Genomic DNA, 23,607 nt, shown 5'->3' on the forward strand with positions numbered 1-23,607 from the left:
CCTGTGAGGGGATCATCTTGATTGACAGGCGTAAAGGGCTATTCCTTAGGCAAGGGGTCCTAGACTGTGTTAGGTGGAGGAAGTGAGCTGAGTGCTAGCTTTCGCTCATCCTTCCTGGTTGTGGGAGCAGTGTGACCAGCTGCCCCCAGCTCCCGCTTCCTGGCCTCCCTGCTATGATGGGCTACATTTGGAACCGTGAGATAATCTGAACCCTTCCTCCTTAAGTTGCTTTCGTCAGGATGTTTGGCTATATCCACAGGAAGAGAATCTAAGACAATCCTCCAGTCACCCTTAGAGACCTCCTCGTCCCTTCCACATCCAGCTCGGATGGCTCCCTCTGTGAAGCAGGCAGGTGGTGGTGTTCTCATAACGTCATGATGTTACAGACCATTATTTGCATGTCAGTTACTGAAATGGGACTCTTTTAGGGCCGACCTCCTCATTGCTTTTCCGTAGTCCCTGTATCCATACTCAACGCATAGCAGACGGTCCATAAACCTGTGACCATATTCAACGCATAGCAGATGGTCCATAAAAGAGCATGCTGTCAAAGTCACGCACGCACCGGGAGTTTCTGGTCATATGCCCTCAGCTGATGCCCAGCTTTCTTCCCTCCCTCAGGCTTGCTTGTCTCCGGAAAGCATCAAGTGCCAGCTAGAACACCATGTGGGTGTCTTGAGGGTGCTGTGCGAAGAGCTGACATCACCAGAGGATCAACAAGAATTGAAGAGAGCACTCCGAGATTATGAACAAAAGATAGCGAGACTTCTGAAATGTGCTTCTGAGATTCACACAACCCTGCAGTCCTCCCAGGGAGGTGCATTGGAGGAGAGGTCAGTGCTTCAGACCAAGGCCAGAAGAAACTTTGCACAATCAAATGACATTTGCATGATCATGGTTTTTTTAGGTTCCATATTCACCCCATTCTATTTTAATAATGCAATTGTGATTCTTTCCTAGGAGTGCCTTGATCACAACTGAGAATGGCAGAAGGGATGCCGATGGCGAGGTACCACTTGAGATACCAGACAACCAGCTGTCAACTGAAAAGGTGTTAAATGCTGGTGATATATTTCACAAATAGACTCCATATAGGTTAAGTGGGCAACCACCCAGTACTCATGAGCATCAGCCTAATTATCTGATTGTCATCATCAGTTAAGATTTCCCACCTTTTATGAGATGCAAGAAACGCCACTCCTGAGAGAGTTAGAATGATGGCAACCAAAGCTATGGTGTGCCTAGCAATCTGAGAGTGTCCCAGTGGTTCCGAGCAAATCCTGAAGGCAAATTGTGTCCGCTACTGTTGCGGTGGATGAGGCTGACCTCAGTCTTCACGAGACAGCAGATGAGATAGATGAACGCATTTGGCTTCTTGGTAGAATGAATTTTGTTTCCCTTGTGAATTGGATTTGCTAGATTGCTGAAGATAGAGAAATTGGCATTTGCCATATAGCACAGTGAGAGGTGCTAGGCAGCAGGTGTTGGGAAAAGATGAGGAACACTTGTGTTCAGGGCTTTCACCTTTGACTGAGCCTGAGGTCTGATGCAGTCAGACACTGGAGCCTGATGGTATTCCTTCATCAATTAAAGGGTTACAGTCAGCACAGCAGATGTCATCAATGTGAGGTTTTGCCCTGAGCAGAGACATCACAAAGACTTGTAATCTTTCCTGATTTGGGGTATAAAGAATTATTCCTGAGCATAAAGCATTTAAGTTTTACAGACATGTAAATGTGTTTAAGTAATTGTCTTTACCATTTTGCATATTTGCTTAGGCGATGGAACCCATTAAGAATTTTAGCCAGACATCAGAATTAAAGCCCCAGCAAGAAGAAAGCATTATGGAGAAGGAAGGAAAGGATTGCAGCGCCTCTCTAAGTGACTTACAGGAGAGGTAATGTCCTTTTCAACAGTGAGGACCACTGAAAATCCTTTACCAGTGGCAGCATGTGATCTATACACATGTATGCATATATCATACATATAATATGTGATATATCATATGTGTAATATGCATATTGTGTGGTATAACATTTATATATGTGATATATACATAATATGAGATATGTACATTTATATATATGATGTATATGTATACACACACAATATGCATGTATATATACACACATGCACACTTTTTTGTGGATGCATGTGTGCATGTGGGCTTGGTGGCAGGTCCCTTTAACCACTAAGCCATCTTCATACCCCTGCCTTTTACTAAGGTTTGTTTATTCATTTGTGATGAGGGTGCATTGGTGGGTGCAGGTGTGTGGAAACAGAGGACAGTTTATAGGAGTCCTTCTCTCACATGGGTCCTGGGAATCAAAGTCAAGTCGTCAGGCTTGAAAGCATGTGCCACTGAGCCATCTGACCTGTCCATGTTATGCATTTTTAAGACTTGTATTATTCTTTAGTTATAGTTTTGGCATGTGGCTCTAATTTAAGCAGAAATTCCTTGGGCATTTCTGTATGCGCAACTGATAGTAATTTAAAAGTACTTCTATCTTATTTTAAAATTAAGTTTTAAAAATTTTAAATTTTAGTGTTATCAATTTATTTATTTATTTTTTGTTTAACAAACAAGAAATGGGTTTCACCATGTCATTCCATACAAGTGCATAATACACATTTCATTATTCTTTGCCCTGTCCTCTCTACTCCTTCCCCATACTAAGTCCTGTTGCATTTAAATTTCTCCCAGGTATGACACACAAAGGGAGCTTCTTGAGCAACATCTGCAAGACAGCAAATCCAGGGTGACGTCCGACTTTGCCAGTGAGCAGGAGAGGAGCAGCGCCTGCCTGCAGAGTAAACTGGCAGAACTGCAGGTAACCTCTGAGCATCAGTCCTCACTGTAGCAGACTACACCCCTTGAATAGAGCTGCGGCAGTTTTGTGGAGGTCACGTGTGTAAGATGTCTCTTTGTTAGACGGCATTTTTCATGTTCCTCTTGCCTGGATTTGCTTTCACATACAAAAGCCAGGACAGACTTTGGTTCAGGGTTTTCATTTATTGCCTTGTGGTCTAATCTTCAGTGTCCTCCCATCTCCTGCAGGGTCCTCCTACTTCCTGCAGGGACCTCCCACTTCCTGTCAGGTCCTCCCACTTCCTGCAGGGTCCTCCTACTTCCTTCAGGGACCTCCTATTTCCTGCAGGGTCCTCCTACTTCCTGTAGTGTCCCCCCTCTTCCTACAGGGTCCTCCTACTTTCTGCAGGAACCTCCCACTTCCTGTAGTGTCCTTCTACTTCCTTCAGGGACCTCCCACTCCCTGCAGGGACCTCCCACTTCCTGCAGGGTCCTCCCACTTCCTGTAGTGCCCTCCTACTTCCTTCAGGGACCTCCCATTTCCTGCAGGGTCCTCCTACTTCCTGCAGTGTCCTCCCTCTTCCTGCACGGTCCTCCCACTTCCTATAGTGTCCTCCCACTTTTCCTGGTTTCCTTCTTTTATTAGGCAACTCCCAGCTACACCTGCCATCTAGCTTCTCTTTCGTGAAGTGGACCAAACCCATCAGATCTTTGATGGATTAAACATGTTTATAACATGGTTAAGACATTGTATATATAATGAGCCAGTTAGAAATGTACATCTGTCTCCGGAAAAGTGAAGAACAAGTGAGCCTGTTGATCCTTCAGCAGGATTCTTAAAGGAGCCTCTGAAAGAGGGCTGGAGAGAGAGAGCTCAGGGGTCACGAGCACACACTGCTCTTAGGGTGCAAGTTCCATTCTCAGCGTCCGGGTCAGGGGGCTCATTTCCTTCTGTAATTCCTGCTCCAAGAGATCTGGCATCGAACTCTTCTGGCACTCTCTCATTCCAAGTTTTCTTTGAGTTAAGAATGTAACAATTTAGTACTCAAAGTAGAGTGGTTGTTACTTCATTTGTGTGTTTGTGCCTGTTGTGTACATATGTATGTGTGTTCATGTATGTACATGTGCTTGCCCATGCATATGGAGGTCAGAGGCCAGCATTGGGAGTCTTCTCTAATACTTTCCACCTACTTTTTGAGACAGGGCTTCTCTCTGGAGCATCTAGAAACTCCTCCCGAAAATCCTCTTGTCTCTGCCTCCCAGTGTTGAGATAGCAAGCATGCACCCCCATGCTTAGCTTTTTACCTGTGTGGTAGGATCAAACATAGCTCCTCATGCTTGTATGGTAGGCAGTTCACCAACTGAGGCATCTCTTCAGCTCCTGTATTTGAGGGGTTTGTGTGTGTGTGTGTGTGTGTGTGTGTGTGTGTCGGGGGGGGGGTGGCAAGTGATTTTGGAAACCTTTTAAAGCTGTATCATCAGCTGGTTTAATCTCATTGAATGAGGCTGCTGCTGTTGTTGCTGCTGCTGCTCTGTCCTTTCCTCCTTCTCCTCCTCCTTTAAATTGCATTTCACTTAATCATTTGAGTGTGTTTAGGTTGTGCATGTCACAGCATTCATGTGGTGGTCAGAGGACAATTTGCGTGAGCTGGGTCTCTCCTTCCTCCAGTGAGTCCTGTAGGAACAGACTTGGTCATAGGTACCCTGTCTGTTTCTTGCTGGTCTCTGAGTGAGAGCTATTTGCCATTGTTCCCTATAGGATAGGTCCTATGCCTCTAGGCTCGGATAGGCTGGCGAGTGTCTGGTTTTGTGAGAGAAGGGTAACTGAGCCTTTGACCCGTGACTTGAGACAGTGCCTCCTTTATTTCACTTAGGTCTTACAGGCTGACACTGATGCTCACTGGGAGAAGTTTGAAATCACTTCACTGAATTTAAGAAGACTGATGAGTGACGCAGAGAAGCCCGTGCTTAACCAGGAGAGAGACTTATTAAAGGGGAATGAACAGATTCTTCACGTGCTTCTTAACGACAGGTACACCTCAGGTTTGCAAACCAAGGGCTTGGTGCGTGGCTCAGTGTGTAAGTTATCTTAAGCAAGACTGTCACTACACTGAAATATCTCAGGTAGTTATCACAACCCACTTTAGATCTGTGGGTTTGGGTTTTAATGCCATGGTTTGTACATGTCACTATATATATTTTACTGGGTAGCCATTTCCTTGGCTTAAGGCGGGGGTGGGTGTGTGTGTGTGCAGGGGTTAGTATGTTTTTATAGGATAGCTCTTACCATCTTTGCATCACCTCTGGTTTGTGTTTACCCCAGAATGGAGTCACTGGAGATGGCGCTGCAGATAGTACTTCCTCTGGAGAAGGAGTGTTCTCTCCTGTGTGCCTCTGACCTGCCCCTCTGCACAGTGGCTGTCCAGGACCTGCATCCCATTGACATTGATGGTGTCTATCAGAACCTGCGGGTGAATAAATTCTCATACCATATTTACAAGACCTTCAATTCTTCAGAGATGTTCAAAAGATTTTAAAACATTTTTTAGTCATAGATAGAGTAGGTTTAGAATATAAACTGATATAGATTCCTTAATGATTTAGACTTGTTATTCATGTCTCCTTTCTTCTATCCCTTGAAATTTAGAGGTAGGTACCAAGGAGTAAGTAGAGGGATATTTTATTTCAATTTGAAATAAAGCCTTTCTTATGAATGTCTTTAGTGACTGAATTTCTAAACATTGTAGTTGACTCAGACTGAGGCTGGCATAATCTTTAGTTGATTCTTCATCCCGGATCCCATTTAAACACCCCTGCCATCGCTGTCAGGCAGAGCCCATTGCTGTTGGCCTGAAATTATTTTCTTTGCAGTAGTAGACCCGCATGCTTGTTTTCCTTATGGAATTCAAGCATGAGGAAGGTGTCAGGTAAAAAAACAGCTGCCATCAGCTCGTTTGCCGTTAAAATGTTGGCTGATTCTTAAACAGTCAGCTTTGGTTAAACTCAGAAACATTTTTGTAGCTCATGGTCAGCACTCAGTTTTTCCTGCATGGATGTAAGAGAAAGAATGCCAGTGTGAGAGAGAGAACACATGACCATGTGCACAGGTGCTCATGTGTGTGCATGGTGCATGCAGGGCTTCTCCTTCTCACTGTTTGTTTGTTTGTTTGTTTTTTTTGGTTTCATTTTGTCTTCTTTTGCTTTAGGATATCCGAGATTCCATCGCAAAGCAGATCAGAGTCTGTACCAGTTTGGAGGAGCCGAGTAACTCTGTACCAAGGGAGTTACACACACTAGATCAGTATGCGATCCAGGATATTGTGCTGAAGTGCAGACTCCAGCTGGAGACCATGAACCAGAAGGTAGAGATGAGGGAGGATGCCCTGGATGCTCTGGAAGGGTTTTTGGCATCTCTGAGAGCAGCTAAGCTCTCTGCTGAGCTCCCTGTAGACCGTCCTGCTCTGAACGCACCAGAAGATACCCCGGCAGTGAGAAGTGCTGAGGAAGACATTCTCCTGATGAAAGAGAAGGCCGGGCCTTTGGATGAACGCCTGAGGACCCTTGGCATAAACGTTAAGGATGCCGAGGGAGGGGAGAATACCACCTGTGAAAGACTGGTCGGTGCATTGTCAGTAAACTTAGTGGCCATGGATGGCCAGAGTAAAGAGGAAGGACCTCCTGAGGACAAGAAGTTACTGGAAGCTTGTAGTTCCAAAAATCACGAGCTCTTTAAAAACATTCAAGACCTCCAGAATCAGATCAGTAAAATTGGTCTTAAGGATCCCACTGCTCCAGCTGTGAAGCATCGGTAAGAAAGGGGTTGTTCTCTGTCATCCACGGTGACACTCGCTGCCGTTTCAACCCTTCTGGGTCTTCTGTTTCCATCTCATCCCTCTAACTATTCCTGTTCAGCATGCCTTCCAACAGACTTTTACACAAATTTACTTTTTATTGAGAAGGTTCCTCTACAAATATTCATATTTTCCTCTGCCATGTGTCATGGACACGGGACAGTGGAGTGAGACACGGGTCAAGGACATGTGCTATTTTCAAGGACCTGCGATCTTTGCATGCACTGTGGTGTTCCCTTAAGGGTGAGCCTAGCCGGTCTCACAGAGTTCATATTTGCCTCAGTTGCTTGTCTCAGTTACATTTTCCCATTCTTGTGATAAGATATGGACAGAAGGGGCTGCACAGAGAAAGCATTATTGGCTTGCTGTTTGGGAGTTAGCTAGGTCATGAGGGGAAATCCTGACCTTGGCTGCTCAAGGCAGCAGCCAAGCACAGTCAGGAAGCAGAGACCCATGGGTATTAGTGGTCAGCTCACCGTCTCCTTTTGGTCCACTCCAGGAACCAGATCCAGTTCCAGCTCTCGAAATGATGGTCCCTACAGCTGGTGTGGGTCCTCATGTCTCATTCATTCTAGTCTAAGTCACCCACGCAGGTGTGAGGCAATTCTTGATCCTGTCACGTTGACGATATCAGCCATCCCAAAGTGACAGGAATAGCAATAGAAGGCCATCTGCCATCCCCCTGTCCCTGGACTTTCTTAGTTCTTTGGTCATCTCTGGCCTTCCCAACAGGGTTAGAGTTCTGCTGAGTTTAAAGAGGCACTGTGGAAACTGAATGAGGTTGGCAGTATTCAGCATTCCGAATATGGCCGCCAGCTCATGCATGCTGAGGTATTAGCAGGAGTTGCTCGTGTAGAGTCTCACTCTTCTTTCCAGACCTTTCCCATTGTCTTATGACTGTAGCTCCTCTGGCTTGGTGGTCTCTTTAAGGATTTAGCTGACCCAAGTCCCTTAGTATATTCAAATATGCTCTTCCAAAATTTCAGCTCAGGCCCAATGAGGCTTCCATCCTCAGAGACCCTTAGAGTCTGTGCTGAGCTATGGAGCTATTCATTTATGTGGTTATTACTTCAATAATTTTAATTATATGTTCACCAAAAATTAATGGATATTAATGTATGAATTAATTGTTGATAAATAAAAATCGTGTATTTGTGTAGCTACAAATAGGACAAATGCGTATTTTGTGCTAGACACAGTTTTGAGTGTTGGGAATACCACAGTTAACAAAATAGACAGAAAGTTCTTGGCTTTTCTAGAGCTTAGCTTACCCTGGGAGGGCTAAGGTATGTAGTGTGACTGATGATGAGAATCCTGAGAAAGAAGAGGGAGAGGTTGGGATGGCTGGGTGAGTGACCAGGGGCAGCATCACTGTGGACATGCTATACGCATCAAATGAGATCCAAGAGCAAGCCTCATGGTCGCCATGAGGAAGAGCCTTCTGGGCTGAGGGATCAGCAGTTACAAACCCAAGTATGATCTCAAAGGAGGTGATAAAGGACAGCACTGAGGGATGTGGTGTCACAGCAGGGATGGGGCATAACTTATACCGGCTTTCTCTGAGTGACCTGATGTCATTTGAGGGTTCTAAGCAACAGAAAGTGACCTGGTTTAAACCTTATCTAGTTCTCTGCCGAGGGCCAGCCCCAGAGGTTCTTCTTTCCGGTTCTTGGTTCTCCTTGAGACAGAGGAGGGGGGAAGAACGTTGGTAGGGTTAAGACTTGGTTTTATGAGATATTTGGGGTTGCTGTATAGTAACCTGCCTTAAGTTTAAGCCACTTGCTGAGGTAGCTGGCTGTCCTGTCTGAGTTCCTCTGAAGCCAGAAACTGTTCAGTCCCTCATTATAAAACAGCAGGGGATACGTGAGAAGAATTTCTGCTGCTGCTCCTTTCTCTGGTGAATCAGCCAGAAACCTCTCTGGATAAACTCAGCGAACTCTTTGTGAACCTGGGAGGAAGGAAAGGAAAAGAATTAAGATGCTACACACAGGCAAATATGCACAGGATGAAGACCTAGACAGTGTGAGGGTGTGGGGATCTCGTTTGCAGTTAGGTGAAGGAGCAGCAAAGGAAAGACCATGGAGGTGGTTCCAGGGCCAGTTGGAGGCAAGGAGGTGGGGCCTGAGCTCTTGCAGCTTATCTTCAGGTGATGGGTCTCTTTCAAGGTTGGTTTGCAGGAGAAACCATTAGTTGAATGACTCCTTTTTGAATTGGGAGAGCTTTTTGTATATGATGTATATGATGTCCCACTCTTTCCTTCCTCCTTGGCTCTCACCCTTGCTTTGTTTAATCATCTATCTATTCATATCATACCCCCCCTCTCTCTCTCGCTGTCTGTCTGTCTGTTTGTCTCTCTGTGTCTCTGTCTCTGTCTCTCTCTGTCTCTCTGTCTCTCTCTCTCTCTCTCTCTCTCTCTCTCTCAAATACATATATATATATATGTTCAGTAAAATGCCAAATAACATTCTGGTAATGCACAGAGCCCTCTGGTCTCTGTGATGCAGGAAAGCATTCCTGTATCTCTCCTTTGTAGTAGGAGTGTTTAATTTTGTCATTAATCTCACGAGGACAAATGAAAGGACTCTCTTGACATTCCCCATGTTTTGTTGAGTCAACTGGGTCAACAGTTGGCTAATACACCTTTTTTTAAATTCCATACTCTAGGAAAAAGTCATTACTCAGGCTGGATAAGGACCTAGATGGATTGGAAGAAGAAAAGGTGCGCATACAAAAAATAGCTGGCTCTCTCCCACGATTCAAGGACGGCAGTGAGAAAATTGTGGTTCAACAGTGTGAAGACACAGCAGCCTTGTGGGAGAGTACGAAAGCTTCTATCACAGAGAGGTAGGAGAAAAATCCCTTCTCAATCTGAGAGTGTGTCTGTGTGGCTAACATTCTGAAGTTTTTGTACTGTATATCTCTCCAGAGCTTACACGTTCTTGAGAGAAGACAGTACATGCAACCTCTCAAGGACTTCTTAGACTTGAGTTCCAATCACAGAGACACCCTTGTGTTGTTTTTGACAACATGTAATCTTATATGTCTCTCCAGAGCTTACACGTGTTAACATATTCACACAATTAATAAAGGTATGAATCTAGTGATTATTTATTTATTCAGTCTACTTGCTACATCATCATTATTGGTAATGTGATCAAGCCACGTGGAGAGGGAAAGTCCTTTTGTGACTTATGAGTAGGTGTTACAGCATACACAGTGTTATTTCAGACTGTTTCCTTTCTGCCCTTCTACACAGCCTTGAACAGTGTGGAAGTGCTCTGGAGCTGTTACGACAATACCAGAATATTAAAAACAACTTGACAGCTTTGATTCAGAAGGAAGAGGGCATCATCTCCCAGCAAGCTTCCTACATGGGAAAGGACAACCTGAAGAAGAAGATAGCTGAGGTGAGCCTTCCTTTCAAAAGAGCTGTCCGGTGTGGTGATGTGGCTGATGAGCCCAACAGTAAAGAGATGTTATGAAAGAAATCATCTTTGGAACTTGGTTTCAAAGAATTTAGTAGTGACTATTTTACCAAACACTTAGGAATTTATCAGATCTATCACCAGAGTCAGAAAAAATCAGTTTCCGAGTTGGTACTGACTTACTTTGGTTTGGGACATAGAGACTTAGCTATAGGACTGTGGGTTGCAGCCTTGCCCCAGGGTTTTAACTGAAAGGGAATGTGAGCCCTCATGCAGGCCTGCGAGATGAGATGGTAGGGCATCCTTCTCTATTGCTTACAGACAAGGAGGACATTACAATGCCAGTATTTCTTTCTGCAATGATGTGCCAGCTGAATCCACCAGTTGGCTAGCTGTGTTGATGGCTTCACTAGTCCCAGCTCCATATGCTAAGGACAACAACATCTTTTGGACACTAGATGTCATTATTTTCTATGAATTTACATGGTTAGACAGGAATACACCACACTATTTACTCTATGACTGTACATTACAATGATGCCTTTCCCACTGACTCATGAGATTTAAGCTACAGGGATGTCAAACTGTCACAAGCATCTATGACATGTAACCTTCTTGATGCATTTGATTATTAGTAAGTAGTTTCATTAAATTTCTTATTCTTTTTAAATCGATTTTTAATTCATGAGTTAAGTTTGTGTGCATGCGTGTTTTGCCTGCATGTCTGTCTGTCTGTTACTTGTATACCTAGTGCCTATGAAGCAGTGGGTTTCACCCTGTGAGTCGCCACCCCCTGTGGGGGAGGGGCTGGGGGGCAGATTGAACAGTCCTTAGGCACACCTAAGACCACCAGAAAGCAGTAGCAAAATTATAGTTATGAAGTAGCAACAAAAGTGATTTTAGAGTTGGGGATCGTCACAACATGAGGAACTGTACTAAATGCTTACAGCATTGAGAAGGTTGAGAACCACTGCAGTAGAGGCTAGAAGAGGGCATTAGATCCCGTGGACCTAGAGTTACAAGCAGTTGTGAGTCCCCATGTGGGTGGTGGGTCTTGAACCAAGGTCCTGACAGCTGAGCCATCTCTCCAACACCCTAAACTTCCTATTTCTTGAGAGCAACCCCATAGAAGTATCATCAACCAGATTAGCTTTTTAAATTTTTGTTTATTTTAAAAATGTACAGATGTTTTTATTTCCTGTGTGTGAATGTTTTGTCTGTATGAATATGTGTGTGCCACATGCATGCCTGGTGCCCACCGAGGTCAGAAGGCACTGGCTCCCCGGAACTGGATGGTTGTGAGTCATCATGTGCATGCTGGGAACTGAACCCTGGTCCTCTGCAGAAGCAGTCTATGCTCTGAACCACTGAGCCATTTCTCTATCTCCAATCAACCAGATTCTTATGGGAAACTTAATCTTAGAACCATTAACCCCTGTGCTTCAGTGACACCAAGACTGTCAGTCATGGCTCTTGTCTGAGCCCCATTTTTGCAGAGCTGACTGACTATACTAAAGCAACCTGCTGAGTGACATTAGTTGTAAGATGGTGACTGTGTGGCTGATTTCATATCAAACTTAATTGAAGGAGGCCACCAAGATCATGAAGCAGGCCATTAGCTGGCATTACAGATGGTTTTCCTAGTTGTATCCAGTAGCTCTGAGATTCATGGTCTTGAGGCCTAGAAGGAGTCTGTCCTAATTTCCCATGGTTCCCTTGGGTCTTAGAGGTAGCTAGCCAGCAAGCAACTCCTGGGGATAAGATCTCCCTTTGTCAATCAGCAGAGTCTCACAAGGACGGTCACTTCCTCCTGAGCCTCCTCAAGGCTCAGACTTGAACTTGCCAATCCTCATGCCTCAGGCTCCCGAATGCTGGCATTTAAACACGGACTACTATGCCCAGTTTTAATTTCCCGATTTAAGCTTCTTAGATTGAGATAAGTCTTCATTCACATGTCGTCACATGTCGTAATGAAGTGCCCCGTCACGCCCTCTACTCAGTTTCTCCAGAGATAAAATCGCCAGGACAATCATGAGTTCAAGCCCAACCTGAAGTATGTAACGAGACTGTCCAAAAGTAACCCAGCGTGGCATGAAGGCAGAACATGGTATGCATGGGACTTTGGGTTTGACTCCAGTACCAAACCCCTGAAACAAGAATTTAAAAATAGATACAGGTTTCATAATGCAGAGTAGGAGGAAAACTGAGTAAAGATTATCAATAAAATAATTGCATTCTAGCCGGCCGTGGTGGCGCACGCCTTTAATCCCAGCACTCGGGAGGCAGAGGCAGGCGGATTTCTGAGTTCGAGGCCAGCCTGGTCTACAGAGTGAGTTCCAGGACANAGGGCTACACAGAGAAACCCTGTCTCGAAAAAAAAAAAAATTGCATTCTAACAATTGCGCATTGGGAAAGCAGAACAGTTGCAGTAGCGTTGTGATCCCTTTTGTTTGTTTTACATTTATTTACCTCGAGAGAGGACACGGATGTCACAGAGCATGTGTGTAGGATAAGTTGTGGAAGGGCAGTCATTTGTCCTTTGCGTGGAGTCCTGGAGATCAAGCCCAAGGCTGTGAGGCTTGGCACCAATGACCCTTACTCCACTAACCCATTCTGCCCGCCCTTATGGTCATTTCTGGGGGGAGGTTGAATAATAAAAAATAGAATTGTTCTCCCAGTTGCCTCTCTCTATATATGTTTTGAATATATATCTTTTGCTGTTTTTTTTTTCTTTACAGATTGAAACTGTCAAAGAAGAATTCAGCAACCATTTAGAAGTTGTAGACAAGATAAATCAGATTTGTAAAACCCTACAATATCATCTGAATAAAATGAAAACCTTTGAAGACCCCCCCTTTGAAAAGGAGGCTAATGCTATTGTGGACAGATGGCTTGATGTATGTGACCAGTTAATTAACTAAAAGTTATGTTTCATAACAAATTGATATTTAGAGAGAATATCTTTAGTGTTCTTATGATACTGAAAATTTAAGCTGTTATTCTTTATAATAAATAATATTTTTTACTTTTTGGTAAAAAATGTAGTATAATAACTTAGGAATTAATTCCATCTCAAAGTTAGACATTACTAAGAAATGGGACCTTAGTCTTCCAGATTTTGTGTTTGTGGGGTGTGTGTGTGTGTGTGTACTTGCTTGAGCTTCAGTGTGTGTGTATGTGCCAGGCATGGTAATGTACACCTGTAATCCCAGCACTTGGGAGATAGTAGTATAAAGATAATGAATTGAAGGCCAGTCTGAGCTTCATGAGAGCCTGTCTCGAAAAAATAAAAATAACCAGGCAAGGGTGTATGCTGTTAATAAAAGCACTTGTATGATCTCTGTGAGTTCTAGGCCAGCCTGGTCTACATAGAGTTTCAGGTCAGCCAAGACTTCATAGTGAGTCTTTGTCTCAAAAAAAAAAAAAAAAGAAGCAAATCTTTAAAAATTGTATTTAATATATTGAAAATAAATTAGCCACATGACCTTTCATTCAGGATCTTAATATTTAACTCTACACTTGATGCATTTGTAGTTTAATTTGATATTCTTGTGAGTCACAAACTGAGTTATCTGTATTTTTTAATTAATCAGATAACTTTATTTATTTATTCATTTATTTATTGAGACAGGGTCTTGCTATGTAGCGCAGGCTAGGTTTTAACTTACTACGAAGCCCAGGATGGCCCCAGACTTGCACTGAGACTCCTGCCTCATTCTCCTCAGTGCCTGGATTAGAGCATGCGCCACCATGCCCTTCTTGAGACAAGGCCTTATGTAATATAGCCTGGTCTTGATCTTCCAGTGATCTTTCAGAGTTGCTTTGAATTACACACATGCTCTAACAAGTCTGCTGAGATTTTTTTTTAAAGAGATCAGGCAACATGATATATGAAAGTAATTTTTTTGTTGATGAATCAGACAATTAGCTTCTATTAAAATATTTCAAAACAAGAGAATGAAACAATGTTCTCCACACCCATGTCCATATTTTCTATTTACAATCTGCTATAGATTAATGAGAAGACAGAAGAATATGGTGAAAATCTTGGCCGAGCGCTGGCCTTGTGGGACAAACTTTTCATCATAAAAAACAACATTGACGAGTGGACTGAACAGATCCTTGGAAAAGCAGAATCCCATGAGCTGACTGAGGAGGACAGAGGAAGGCTGAAGGTAACTCACCCTGAGAAGACAGGGGCCCTGGCTACCTTAATGTTGCCTTTGCCTTTTGCCTCAGGGCAGAATAATTGCAATGAAACAATGTATTTCTTTCACTTTCCCCTGAGAGGGCTCTCAACTCCATTGATTGCTCTGTGAAATCCAGGCAAATATTTTCATGTACTGTTCCGCTGGGATTCACAGACAACCAAGGACTGTGTGGATGCAGGATGTGAGGAAGGGTTCCAACATGAAGAAAGCTGATTTTTTTAAAACCGTGCTCTCAGTTTGGCATTTGGAAAGAGTCTACATTACCTCTTTTGATGTAGAAAGAATTGTTTCTGTTGTAGCTGAGTATAGTTCAGAGGTACAATGCCTCTCTAGCATGTCTAAGGCTCCGCATGTCAGCGCCACAGTTGGGAACTCTTTCTAGGTACTTATTTATTTAATGTCATTAATTTGCACAAAGTCTTTCTAGATCAGAAAACATCTAAATACTGGCAGTGAAATGTGATTCAGTATAGTCTAAAAAATATGGGTATGTATTTATCTAAAGCTTAGAATCTCATTATCTCTCAACTTCTTGCATTTTATTTAAATTTTAATTTATGTATTTTTCTACATATTAGGAAAAGTTTTTTTAAATATGAGGTTGATTTCCAGTTTCCTGGACAATTGGGGTGTGTACAAAATTGATCATCTCTAAGGGTCTTTTAGATGCGCCTTAAATTATAGGTTATTTGAAAATGTGAAGACAAGAACTATAAACAGCCAGCCTATGGGCCTGATTCCAAAGGTGTTCATACTCATTCAGAGTTTGTATATACATAGCCAAGACATCGGCCGGGTTTTTCAGCCATGAAAGCAGCCTCTTGGCACAAGTGTTACTCCAACCTATTGTCTTGAGAGGACACTCTTCCCTTGGCTGTCTTTTGCCTCACCCCTAAGGCATTTGGGTTTGTTATTCTTCAGAAAAACATTAGAAAAACAAAGGATTAGGAGAAATTCAAGGGCACCTTCAAGTTTCTGTACATTGACAATAATAACCGTAGGTCTCCAAAAGTAAGATGATATAAAGATATTCCTCTTAAAAACCTTCTGTTTTAGGAAGAGTTAAAAATACACGAAGAGCAAACTGCAGAATTTTCTAGAAGAGTGGCTGACATACAGTTGCTGCTTCAGAGCAATGAGAAACCACTTGAACTGCAGGTATGGGAAGTTGGATTCAGGTCTCAATGGAAGATTCTCTGTCTCTTTGAAAATGGCAGCCATAGTCCACACATTCTAAATTTAAATAGAAAGTGAAATTAGAATGAGTACTTATTTGTGGTCAATTGAAATTTTAAGAAGCTGTATAGGCAGGCGTGTGGGCCACATTCGGCGTGATAATATGCGTTTGCATCTTTTTCTCCCCGTACTTCTTTATATGCCTGCCGTGTGGAGAAACGCTGACTGGGATTACACATGAAGTCACAGTGGTTTCCTATGTGTATGTAGGGAGGAGACTATGTCTTGAGTAGGGTCATTGAAATTGCCTCAAGGATGATTTTTTTTTTCTGTTGTGTGAAGAGACTTATCTCCATTTCATTTGGCTGAAGAAGTGTAGTGTCTCTGCACACGCTCTTAGGCAAGCCTCATGGATGGCCCCTTATGTGTACAGCCGACGAGTTTTGTGATCCTGGGCAAGTTACTTAGTCTCCTTCAGTCTGCATGTGAAGTGCTCACACCTCCTGCTGAACACATAAAAATGTCATCAGTGCTAGCCAGTGAGGTGGTGCATGCCTGGAACCCCAGCGCTGGAGCAGGGGTTCGAGAGCTGGAGCCGAGTGAGGTCCTGTCTCGAAACAAGACAAAGCTATTAATGTTCTCTATGCGTTTTAATCTCATTTGTGTGTTTGGAATAGGTTTTCTCTCATGAGTGCCATAACATTTCAGTTTGCATGTTGGGTGCAATTTATTTGGGAAGGATTCCAATTACTCTCTTAGAAAGTATCGATTTCTATTTTTTTCATGTAGTTCTTGTTCCTTTTTGGGTTTTGTTGTTGGTTGGTTGGCTGGTTTTTGTTTTGTTTGGTTTGGTTTTGAGGCAAGGTTTCGCTGTGTACATCTCGCTGACCTTGGGCTCCCTCTGGAGACCAGGCTGGACTTGGAGATCTGCTTAACTCTGCCTCCCAAATGTAGGGGTCAAAGGTGTGCGCCACTACACCCAGCCTTAGTTCTTGTTTCTTTTAAGAACAATGTGGTAAGAAACTTTTCACTCTGAGACGAAGCGCTGTCAATTTGTTCTGTAGCCATTGCCTGAGGTAAGCCGCAATAGGCTCCTTACTGCATGTGCTGTGTCCTGCATTTGGTGATTTCAGGTCATGGAGTCCTCTGTCCTGAGCAAGATGAAAGATGTGAAAACACATGTCGCAGGGGGATCCAATAGCTACGCGCCCAGTGGAAACACAGCTGAGCTGAGAGAGGATCTGGACCAGGCCAAGACCCAGATGGGGATGACTGAGTCCCTCCTGAATGCCTTGTCTCCCTCTGATAGCCTGGAGATCTTCACGAAGCTTGAGGTACCACCCAGCTGCCCATCGCCTATGCTCAGACCTATATTGTCTCTCTCTCTGTCTGTCTCTCTCTGTCTCTCTCTGTCTCTCTCTGTCTCTCTCTCTCTCTCTCTCTCTCTCTCTATATATATATATATATATATATATATATATATATATATATATATATATTACTTTAAAATATATATTGGTGGTGCAAGTGATTAGACCTAGTTCATGTCAGCAAGAGCTCCTCCCTATAGCTGAGATTTCTCTAACGCTTACTTTTGGGGATCTTGGCCTTGTGTAGTTAAGTGAAAATGGGGGTGGGGTGGAGCTGAGGGTGGGTATTGTGGGCCAGTGAGACAGCACAGCAAGTGCCCCAAGCCTGATGTCTTGAGTTCAATCCCTTGAACCCACATGACATTCTGCATGCATCCACATGCCCACAATGGCATCAACACACACACATCAAATAAATATGTGTAAAAAGTAAATCCTATTATACTATAAGTTGGCTATACATTGTAACCTTAGTACGGGGGAACTGAGATAAGAGACTCACTGGCCAGCTAACCTAGCCAATCAATGAGCTACAAGTGCAGTGATCTAGATAGAAATAAATTAATAATAATAATAATGTGCAGAATAATTAAGGAAGACATCTGAGGTTGACTCTGGCTTCCACACACCCTGGCACACACATGTATATATGTATAAACCAGTACATACATGTACACACAGACATGTATATAACAAGGAGCTCATGAGCTTTGGGAGCAAGCGAGCCAGTTTGAGGATGCAGTGACTGGTTTATTCTGTGCGCAGGAAATCCAACAGCAGATCTTCCAGCAGAAACACAGTATGACAGTCCTGGAAAATCAAATAGGGTGCCTCACTCCAGAGCTCTCCGAACTGAAAAGACAGTACGCGAGTGTCAGCAATCTATTTAATACCAAAAAGAACGCGCTGCAGGACCACTTTGCCACGTTCCTGAATGGTGAGCATCATGGGTCTCGAACTTTGTTTCTGGCAATCTTGAAATAGGAATGCAGAAATAGCACTGTGGGCCCAAAGGCTGATCTAAACCCGACCTCCAGATAGCTTGCACAGAGTGTATTTAAAGGAATAATATTTGGATAAATCCCTTGGGGGAAACACTGTTAATGCCTGGTTTAAGTAATATCCCCTTTTCAAGCCTTAAATCTCTATTTCATGATCACTGGGGCCATGTGGTCAGTTTGGGTGTGTCTGCAAACATGTTGCCTCTGTTGATGTCTTTGGATGTCCTGTGTGCTTAAAAAGGTGTTTGTGCAAAACTTACACCAGATTGCTTTCTGTACTCCACTGGTCCTCAGACTGGGTTTGAGAACGTGTCACGGCTTTGCCCACTGCTGTGGGAAGCAAGTTCCTAGCCTCTTTCGTATAAAGTCTATGAATTACTGTCCGAATACATGGAATTTTTTTCTTTTCTTCTACAGAACAGTGTAAGAACTTTAATGACTGGTTCAGCAACGTCAAAACGAATCTTCAGGAGTGTTTTGAACCACCAGAAACAAAACTGAGCCTGGAACAAAGGCTGCAGAAACTTTCTGTAAGACACAGATGCCAAAAACTTATTAAGACTAAATGTTTATGAGAAATCTCACTACGCTATCTGGGCTGACCCTGAGACCCTGTATTTAAGTGATTCTCCCACTTCTGACCCCAATAGTTGGGGGCTTCTGACTTTGTTTAGATGGTACATTATGTTCTTAAGCTTATTGGTAGCTCCAGGCACTTCCTCCTTCTCCAGCCTCAGGGATAGCAATGTTCATGGATACATAAGTATTTTATATACAGTGATGTAGTGTTTGCACATACCTTGTACATGTTCCCCCTTGTGACTATTGCCATCCTATCTAATGCATTGCTTGATGGGGTCCCAGTTCCCTCTACTGATGTCCTGTGTTCTTGGAAAGGAGCTTGTGAAAAAAATACACACACACACACACACCATATGGCTCTCTATACGTCTTTGGCCACCAGCACTGGGTTTCAGAGCATAGCACGGCAGCAGTCCTGCTCATGTTTACATCTGCTCATTTCATGGGCTTCAGAAATTGATGCCCAGACCTGGGAACATGAACACTGGGATGGCGGATCTGGGCAGAAGTATATAAAGATAATCTGTTCAGTCTCACATGTGGATTGCCAGAAGGAGAATGAAGAAAGTATGAGAACTGAAGCATCACCAAGAGAGGAGATGTTAGCTTTCTTCATCTTGTTCCCACGTGAGCGTCGTAGTGGCATTGCGTTATTATTGCTTGTTGTAAACATCAGGAAGTCAGATGCAAATACAGACACACACATGAGCGCGTGTGCGCACACACTTCCCTTCTAGAACTACTGAGAATGATCTGTCATTAGAGTCAGCCATGTCGTCCTAGCCCAAGGGTGTGCATGGCAGACACATTTTGACTTCACTGTAGATGTAACTGATTTTTTTTGTATTTCTTAAGGATTTCTTGACTCTTGGAGGAGGAAATAGTAAAATACAACAGGTGGAGACTGTCCTACAGCACGTGAAGATGCTCTTACCCAAAGCGCACGTGAAGGAGCTTGACAGCTGGCTCAGGAGTCAAGAACTGGAATTAGAAAATATGGAGTCCATATGCCAGGCCCGAGCAGAGGAACTGAATAACTCCTTTCAGCAGCTACTGAGGTGGGATACTGTGGTAGCGCTTTCCAGTTCACTACAGCATATGCTACATATGCTGAGACAGTCAGTGCATACTAATTTCCCAAGTGAAATAGACACAGTTGTCCCTTGCTATCTCTTGAGAACTGGTTCAAGGGTCCCCGTGGATGCTCCTTTCTGTAAATTGCATGATATTTGCAATTCTTGATGTACATTCTTCCATATACTTTGTTTAAACCATCTGTAGATTTTTTTATAACAGCTGATACAATGTGAATGCTATTGTGATAACAATATAAATAATTGTTATACTGTATATTTAAGGGTTGTGGACAAGAAAGGAAAAAGGATGTATGTACATTTCGATACAGACACAATAATTTTGATCTGTTATTGTAATCCCATGGATTTTGATCTCACTTATACAAATGTATACATTTGAAAATACTAATTTTATGTGTTTGGCTGTTTGCCTTCATGTATGCTTATGCACCAAATCTCTAGTCCCTCTGTGCCTTCCCGCATTGGTATTAACATCTAAGGCCTCAGAACAAGCATTCTACCTTTGAGCTGAGACACTGACTGTAACTTCTAAATCCAGGTTCTGTGCTGGGAGTACACAACTTTAGGGGGCTCTTCAAGCTATCTAAACTGGCATGGTTCAGAAGAGAGTTCAGGGACATTGCTTCTTGGCCAGTTAATTTCCTGTATTTGTTTGCTTCTTTGCCTTCATGAATATAGGCAATAATTATTTAAATTTGGATATGTATCAACTTAAGGTGTTTGTTTGTTTGTTTTAAATAAGCAGTAAAAATTTAGTTGCTGTATCACCCTTTAGTTTCTGCACAGTCATTTTTCTTCTAGTCTAATCTAATCTGGGAATTGGCCCTGTAGATTGGAAGATGATTGCAGAAGCCTAAGTAAGTGGTTGACTAATCAAGAAGAGAACTGGGAAAAAACGGAAGCATCAGGAGAGCGAATGGATCTGTTTTCCCAAGGGTTAAACAGGAAGAGGTATGGCGATCTCCACTCAAATGCCTTATTTGGGAGTGTGCTTTCTCCACTGGGCTCCAATAAACTGTCAATGGTATTTGGAAATTACAGGGAGCAGTTTGAGGCTGTGGCCCAGCTAAGTGACTCTCTGAAGGAGCATGGGCTCACGGAGGGAGAAGAGACAATCAAAGAATCCACACATCTGATCGATAGATACCAGGCTTTATGGAGACAATTACATGAAATTGAGGAAGAGGATAAGTTACCAGCGGCCGAAGACCAGAGCTTTAACGATCTTGCTGATGATGTAATTCACTGGATAAAAGAGATTAAAGAGTCCCTTATGGCTTTGAATTCATCAGAAGGCAAAATGCCACTCGAAGAAAGAATCCAAAAAATAAAGGTATAACCGTGGAAACCAAATTTGAGAGGTCAGAGTGAACTCTCATTTTGAAAACGCTTCTGAGGAAAACTGCAAAGATTTCTTTCTTAATAGAAAATAAGATCAGTGCGGGGTGGCTGAAGAAATTCAAATCGCTGAGCTCACAAAAAGAGAAGGGTAGTGATGGCCTAAAATTAATTTAATGCATATGAAAAAGAAAAAAAAATACGTTCTCCTCTTCCAAGAGGGCAGTGGTCAGTTATTCATCATCCCTTGAAACAGGTAGAAATAAAGGTCTTACTTACTGCACGGCAGGCAGGAGTCTGGGAGGATACAGAGTCATCTATGTCAGGGGAGCTGAAGACTCAGCAAGTGAAGGGTGGGGTAGAGCAGAATCTTGGAAGTGGGTAACTCTGTTTGTAAAGCATTACAGGCTGCACAGTGTGTATGGGGTAAGGCAGGGGATTCTCTAGAGCTGCGACTTCATCCAAGAGGAGAGTCACTAAACATGACTTGTGATAAACTGCAGGGCTAGCGTGCAGGTGTATACTGGAGTCACGTCAGTGGGGGCATCAGGGCAGGAAGCCCTGATGAACCTGGTGAGGAGTAGTGAGCTACAAGGGTCGCTAAGAATGAATATTCAGAATCACTGCTGTACGTACATCTCCAGACATGGTTTCGCCACACATTGTGAGTCCCGAGTGGTTGCTGCCAAGAGCTCAGTTTTAACAGAGCAAAGGGACAGGGGGCAGGGCACTAGGCCTGGAGGAAAGAGCTCACAGGAAGGACACATGAGTCTCTTAGGATCGTAAATGTGTCTGTCCAATTTGTTACCTCTGACTCTCCATGTCAGTGTTAAGAAGTGGCCAGAAGGGAGGATTGTTCAGGGTTTTTGAAATCTAGGGTGAGCAGGAGTACAGTTAGTCTAAACCAATACTTCTTTATTAAGAATCAACTCTACACTGTGAAGGGTTGGGGGGTGTCTTCATCTTTGAAGTATATAAAATGAAAGGGTTATTACGGAATAGACTATAGTTAGCATCATGGTATCAGTCTGACAAAAAAGATTTCCTATCTGATATCTGGGAGTAATTCAGATGAAGTCAGAGAACCTTCTGAATTCCAGGAAATCATTGCCTTGAAGCCAGAAGGAGATGCTAAAATCCAGATGGTAATGAGACAAGCAGAACACTGTGAGGCCCCGCTGGCTCAAGAGACCTTTACGGACCTCAGCAACCAGTGGGACAGCACGCTCCACCTAGCCAACACATATCTCAGGTAAAGGCTGGCTGTTTTCCTTGCCTGGTAAAACCATAATAAGGGTTTGGATAAGATACACTACAGGCGAGAAGTCTGTGAGGGGTGGCCACAGGGGAGTGGATCTCCAGAAAAGCCAAGAGATAGCTTGGTCGTCTCTGTGGCCTGTTTAGGGTGGCTGAAGCCATGAGCTCTGGGGCTTTTAGCAACAGATTAGTTTTGTCTTTCCACCCAGCTCCTGTGCTGATACCTTCCCTTGATAGCATCTACGTGGGGAGACTGGAATAATGAATCCATTTAAATCTTAGTCTAAGGAATTCTTAGGTGTAAACATTGATAAATATAGGACGAATCGTATAAACATATTTCTGGTGAAGATTCTCTTTTGTGTTGAAAATGGTGTGTGTGTGTGTGTGTGTGTGTGTGTGTGTGTGTGTGTGTGTGTGATGTATATGTGTGAGTGCTGGTATGTATGTGCCACACACACAGATAGAGGTTAGAGCATACCTTATAGCCAGGTCACTCTTTCCACCATGTGGATCCTGGGGATTGAACTTGAGTCATCAAGCTTGGCTGCAAGCCCCTTTGGCCTTTGAGCCATATAACTAGTTTCTCTCATGAAGGTTCTTCTTCACGGCATACGTTTAAGACACTATATCATGTTTTTATGAGTTCTTGGAGGATTATATGTATTGCATTTTAGTTATACTGACCTATTCTCCCCAACCTCTACCCAGATCTACCCTTTACCTGTGCGTCCTATCTCAATTTTTTTGTTTTTTCTCTTTTTTAAAAAAGTAACCTCGAGTCCAATTTGTGCTGTCCACAAGCCCATGGTAGACCTACCAGGAACTGCACCCTGCAAGGGCACTGACTCGCCCTTCCTAACAACCATTAGCTCTTCAGTTAGGGGCGGGGCTCATGAGTTTATGCTAGACTATGACCACCGCTGCCACGAGCTCAAGGGTGTAGGAGGCTTGCATATCCAGAGGAAGCTGTTTCGTTTGGCCCAGCTTGGCCCATGGCTCTTATAATCTCTCTGCTCCTGTTCCTGTAGTGGTTCCTGAGCCTTCGGTTACTATCATCTCTTAAATAGTACATTCTTACATGGAAAATTGAGTCTAAATTGAACACCTTGTGTGTGTATGTTTGTGTATGCATATGTGTGGAGAACAGAGGTCGACTTCAGATGGTGGACTTGGGCACATCTACCTTGTCTTTGGGGCAGTGTTTCTCACTGGCCTGAAATGGTCAAGTAGGCTCGGCTGACTGGTCAGTGAGCCTTGGTCATCCACCTCCTTCCTCCTCTCTAACACAGTCGTTATAAGTTCATATTACCACACTTGAATTAATCTCTTCCTTCCTTCCTTCCTTCCTTCCTTCCTTCCTTCCTTCCTTCCTTCCTTCCTTCCTCCCTCCCTCCCTTCCTCCCTCCCTCCCTCCCTCCTCCTCCTCCTCTTCCTCCTCCTCTTTCTTTCTTTCTTTCTTTCTTTCTTTCTTTCTTTCTTTCTTTCTT

The 23,607-nt window shown here is 43.4% G+C and overlaps 1 protein-coding gene across 1 annotated transcript in view; it reads left to right on the forward strand.

Annotated features, from left to right (window-relative positions):
- LOC110306548 (nesprin-2) overlaps window positions 1–23,607 on the forward strand; it is a 209,014-nt gene that overhangs the window by 15,657 nt on the left and 169,750 nt on the right. The window contains exons 10-28 of the mRNA XM_029484925.1: window positions 622–833; window positions 961–1,009; window positions 1,779–1,897; window positions 2,705–2,831; window positions 4,684–4,841; window positions 5,133–5,280; window positions 6,016–6,617; window positions 9,325–9,504; window positions 9,917–10,067; window positions 12,824–12,982; window positions 14,099–14,260; window positions 15,353–15,454; window positions 16,606–16,806; window positions 17,608–17,779; window positions 18,261–18,373; window positions 19,281–19,483; window positions 20,354–20,473; window positions 20,564–20,855; window positions 21,961–22,112. Coding sequence (XP_029340785.1) covers window positions 622–833; window positions 961–1,009; window positions 1,779–1,897; window positions 2,705–2,831; window positions 4,684–4,841; window positions 5,133–5,280; window positions 6,016–6,617; window positions 9,325–9,504; window positions 9,917–10,067; window positions 12,824–12,982; window positions 14,099–14,260; window positions 15,353–15,454; window positions 16,606–16,806; window positions 17,608–17,779; window positions 18,261–18,373; window positions 19,281–19,483; window positions 20,354–20,473; window positions 20,564–20,855; window positions 21,961–22,112 — 3,422 coding nt within the window. The remainder of the gene's footprint in view (window positions 1–621; window positions 834–960; window positions 1,010–1,778; window positions 1,898–2,704; window positions 2,832–4,683; window positions 4,842–5,132; window positions 5,281–6,015; window positions 6,618–9,324; window positions 9,505–9,916; window positions 10,068–12,823; window positions 12,983–14,098; window positions 14,261–15,352; window positions 15,455–16,605; window positions 16,807–17,607; window positions 17,780–18,260; window positions 18,374–19,280; window positions 19,484–20,353; window positions 20,474–20,563; window positions 20,856–21,960; window positions 22,113–23,607) is intronic.

The sequence above is a fragment of the Mus caroli genome, chromosome 12 (genome assembly GCF_900094665.2).
Source record: "Mus caroli chromosome 12, CAROLI_EIJ_v1.1, whole genome shotgun sequence".
Classification (NCBI taxonomy): Eukaryota; Metazoa; Chordata; class Mammalia; order Rodentia; family Muridae; genus Mus; species Mus caroli.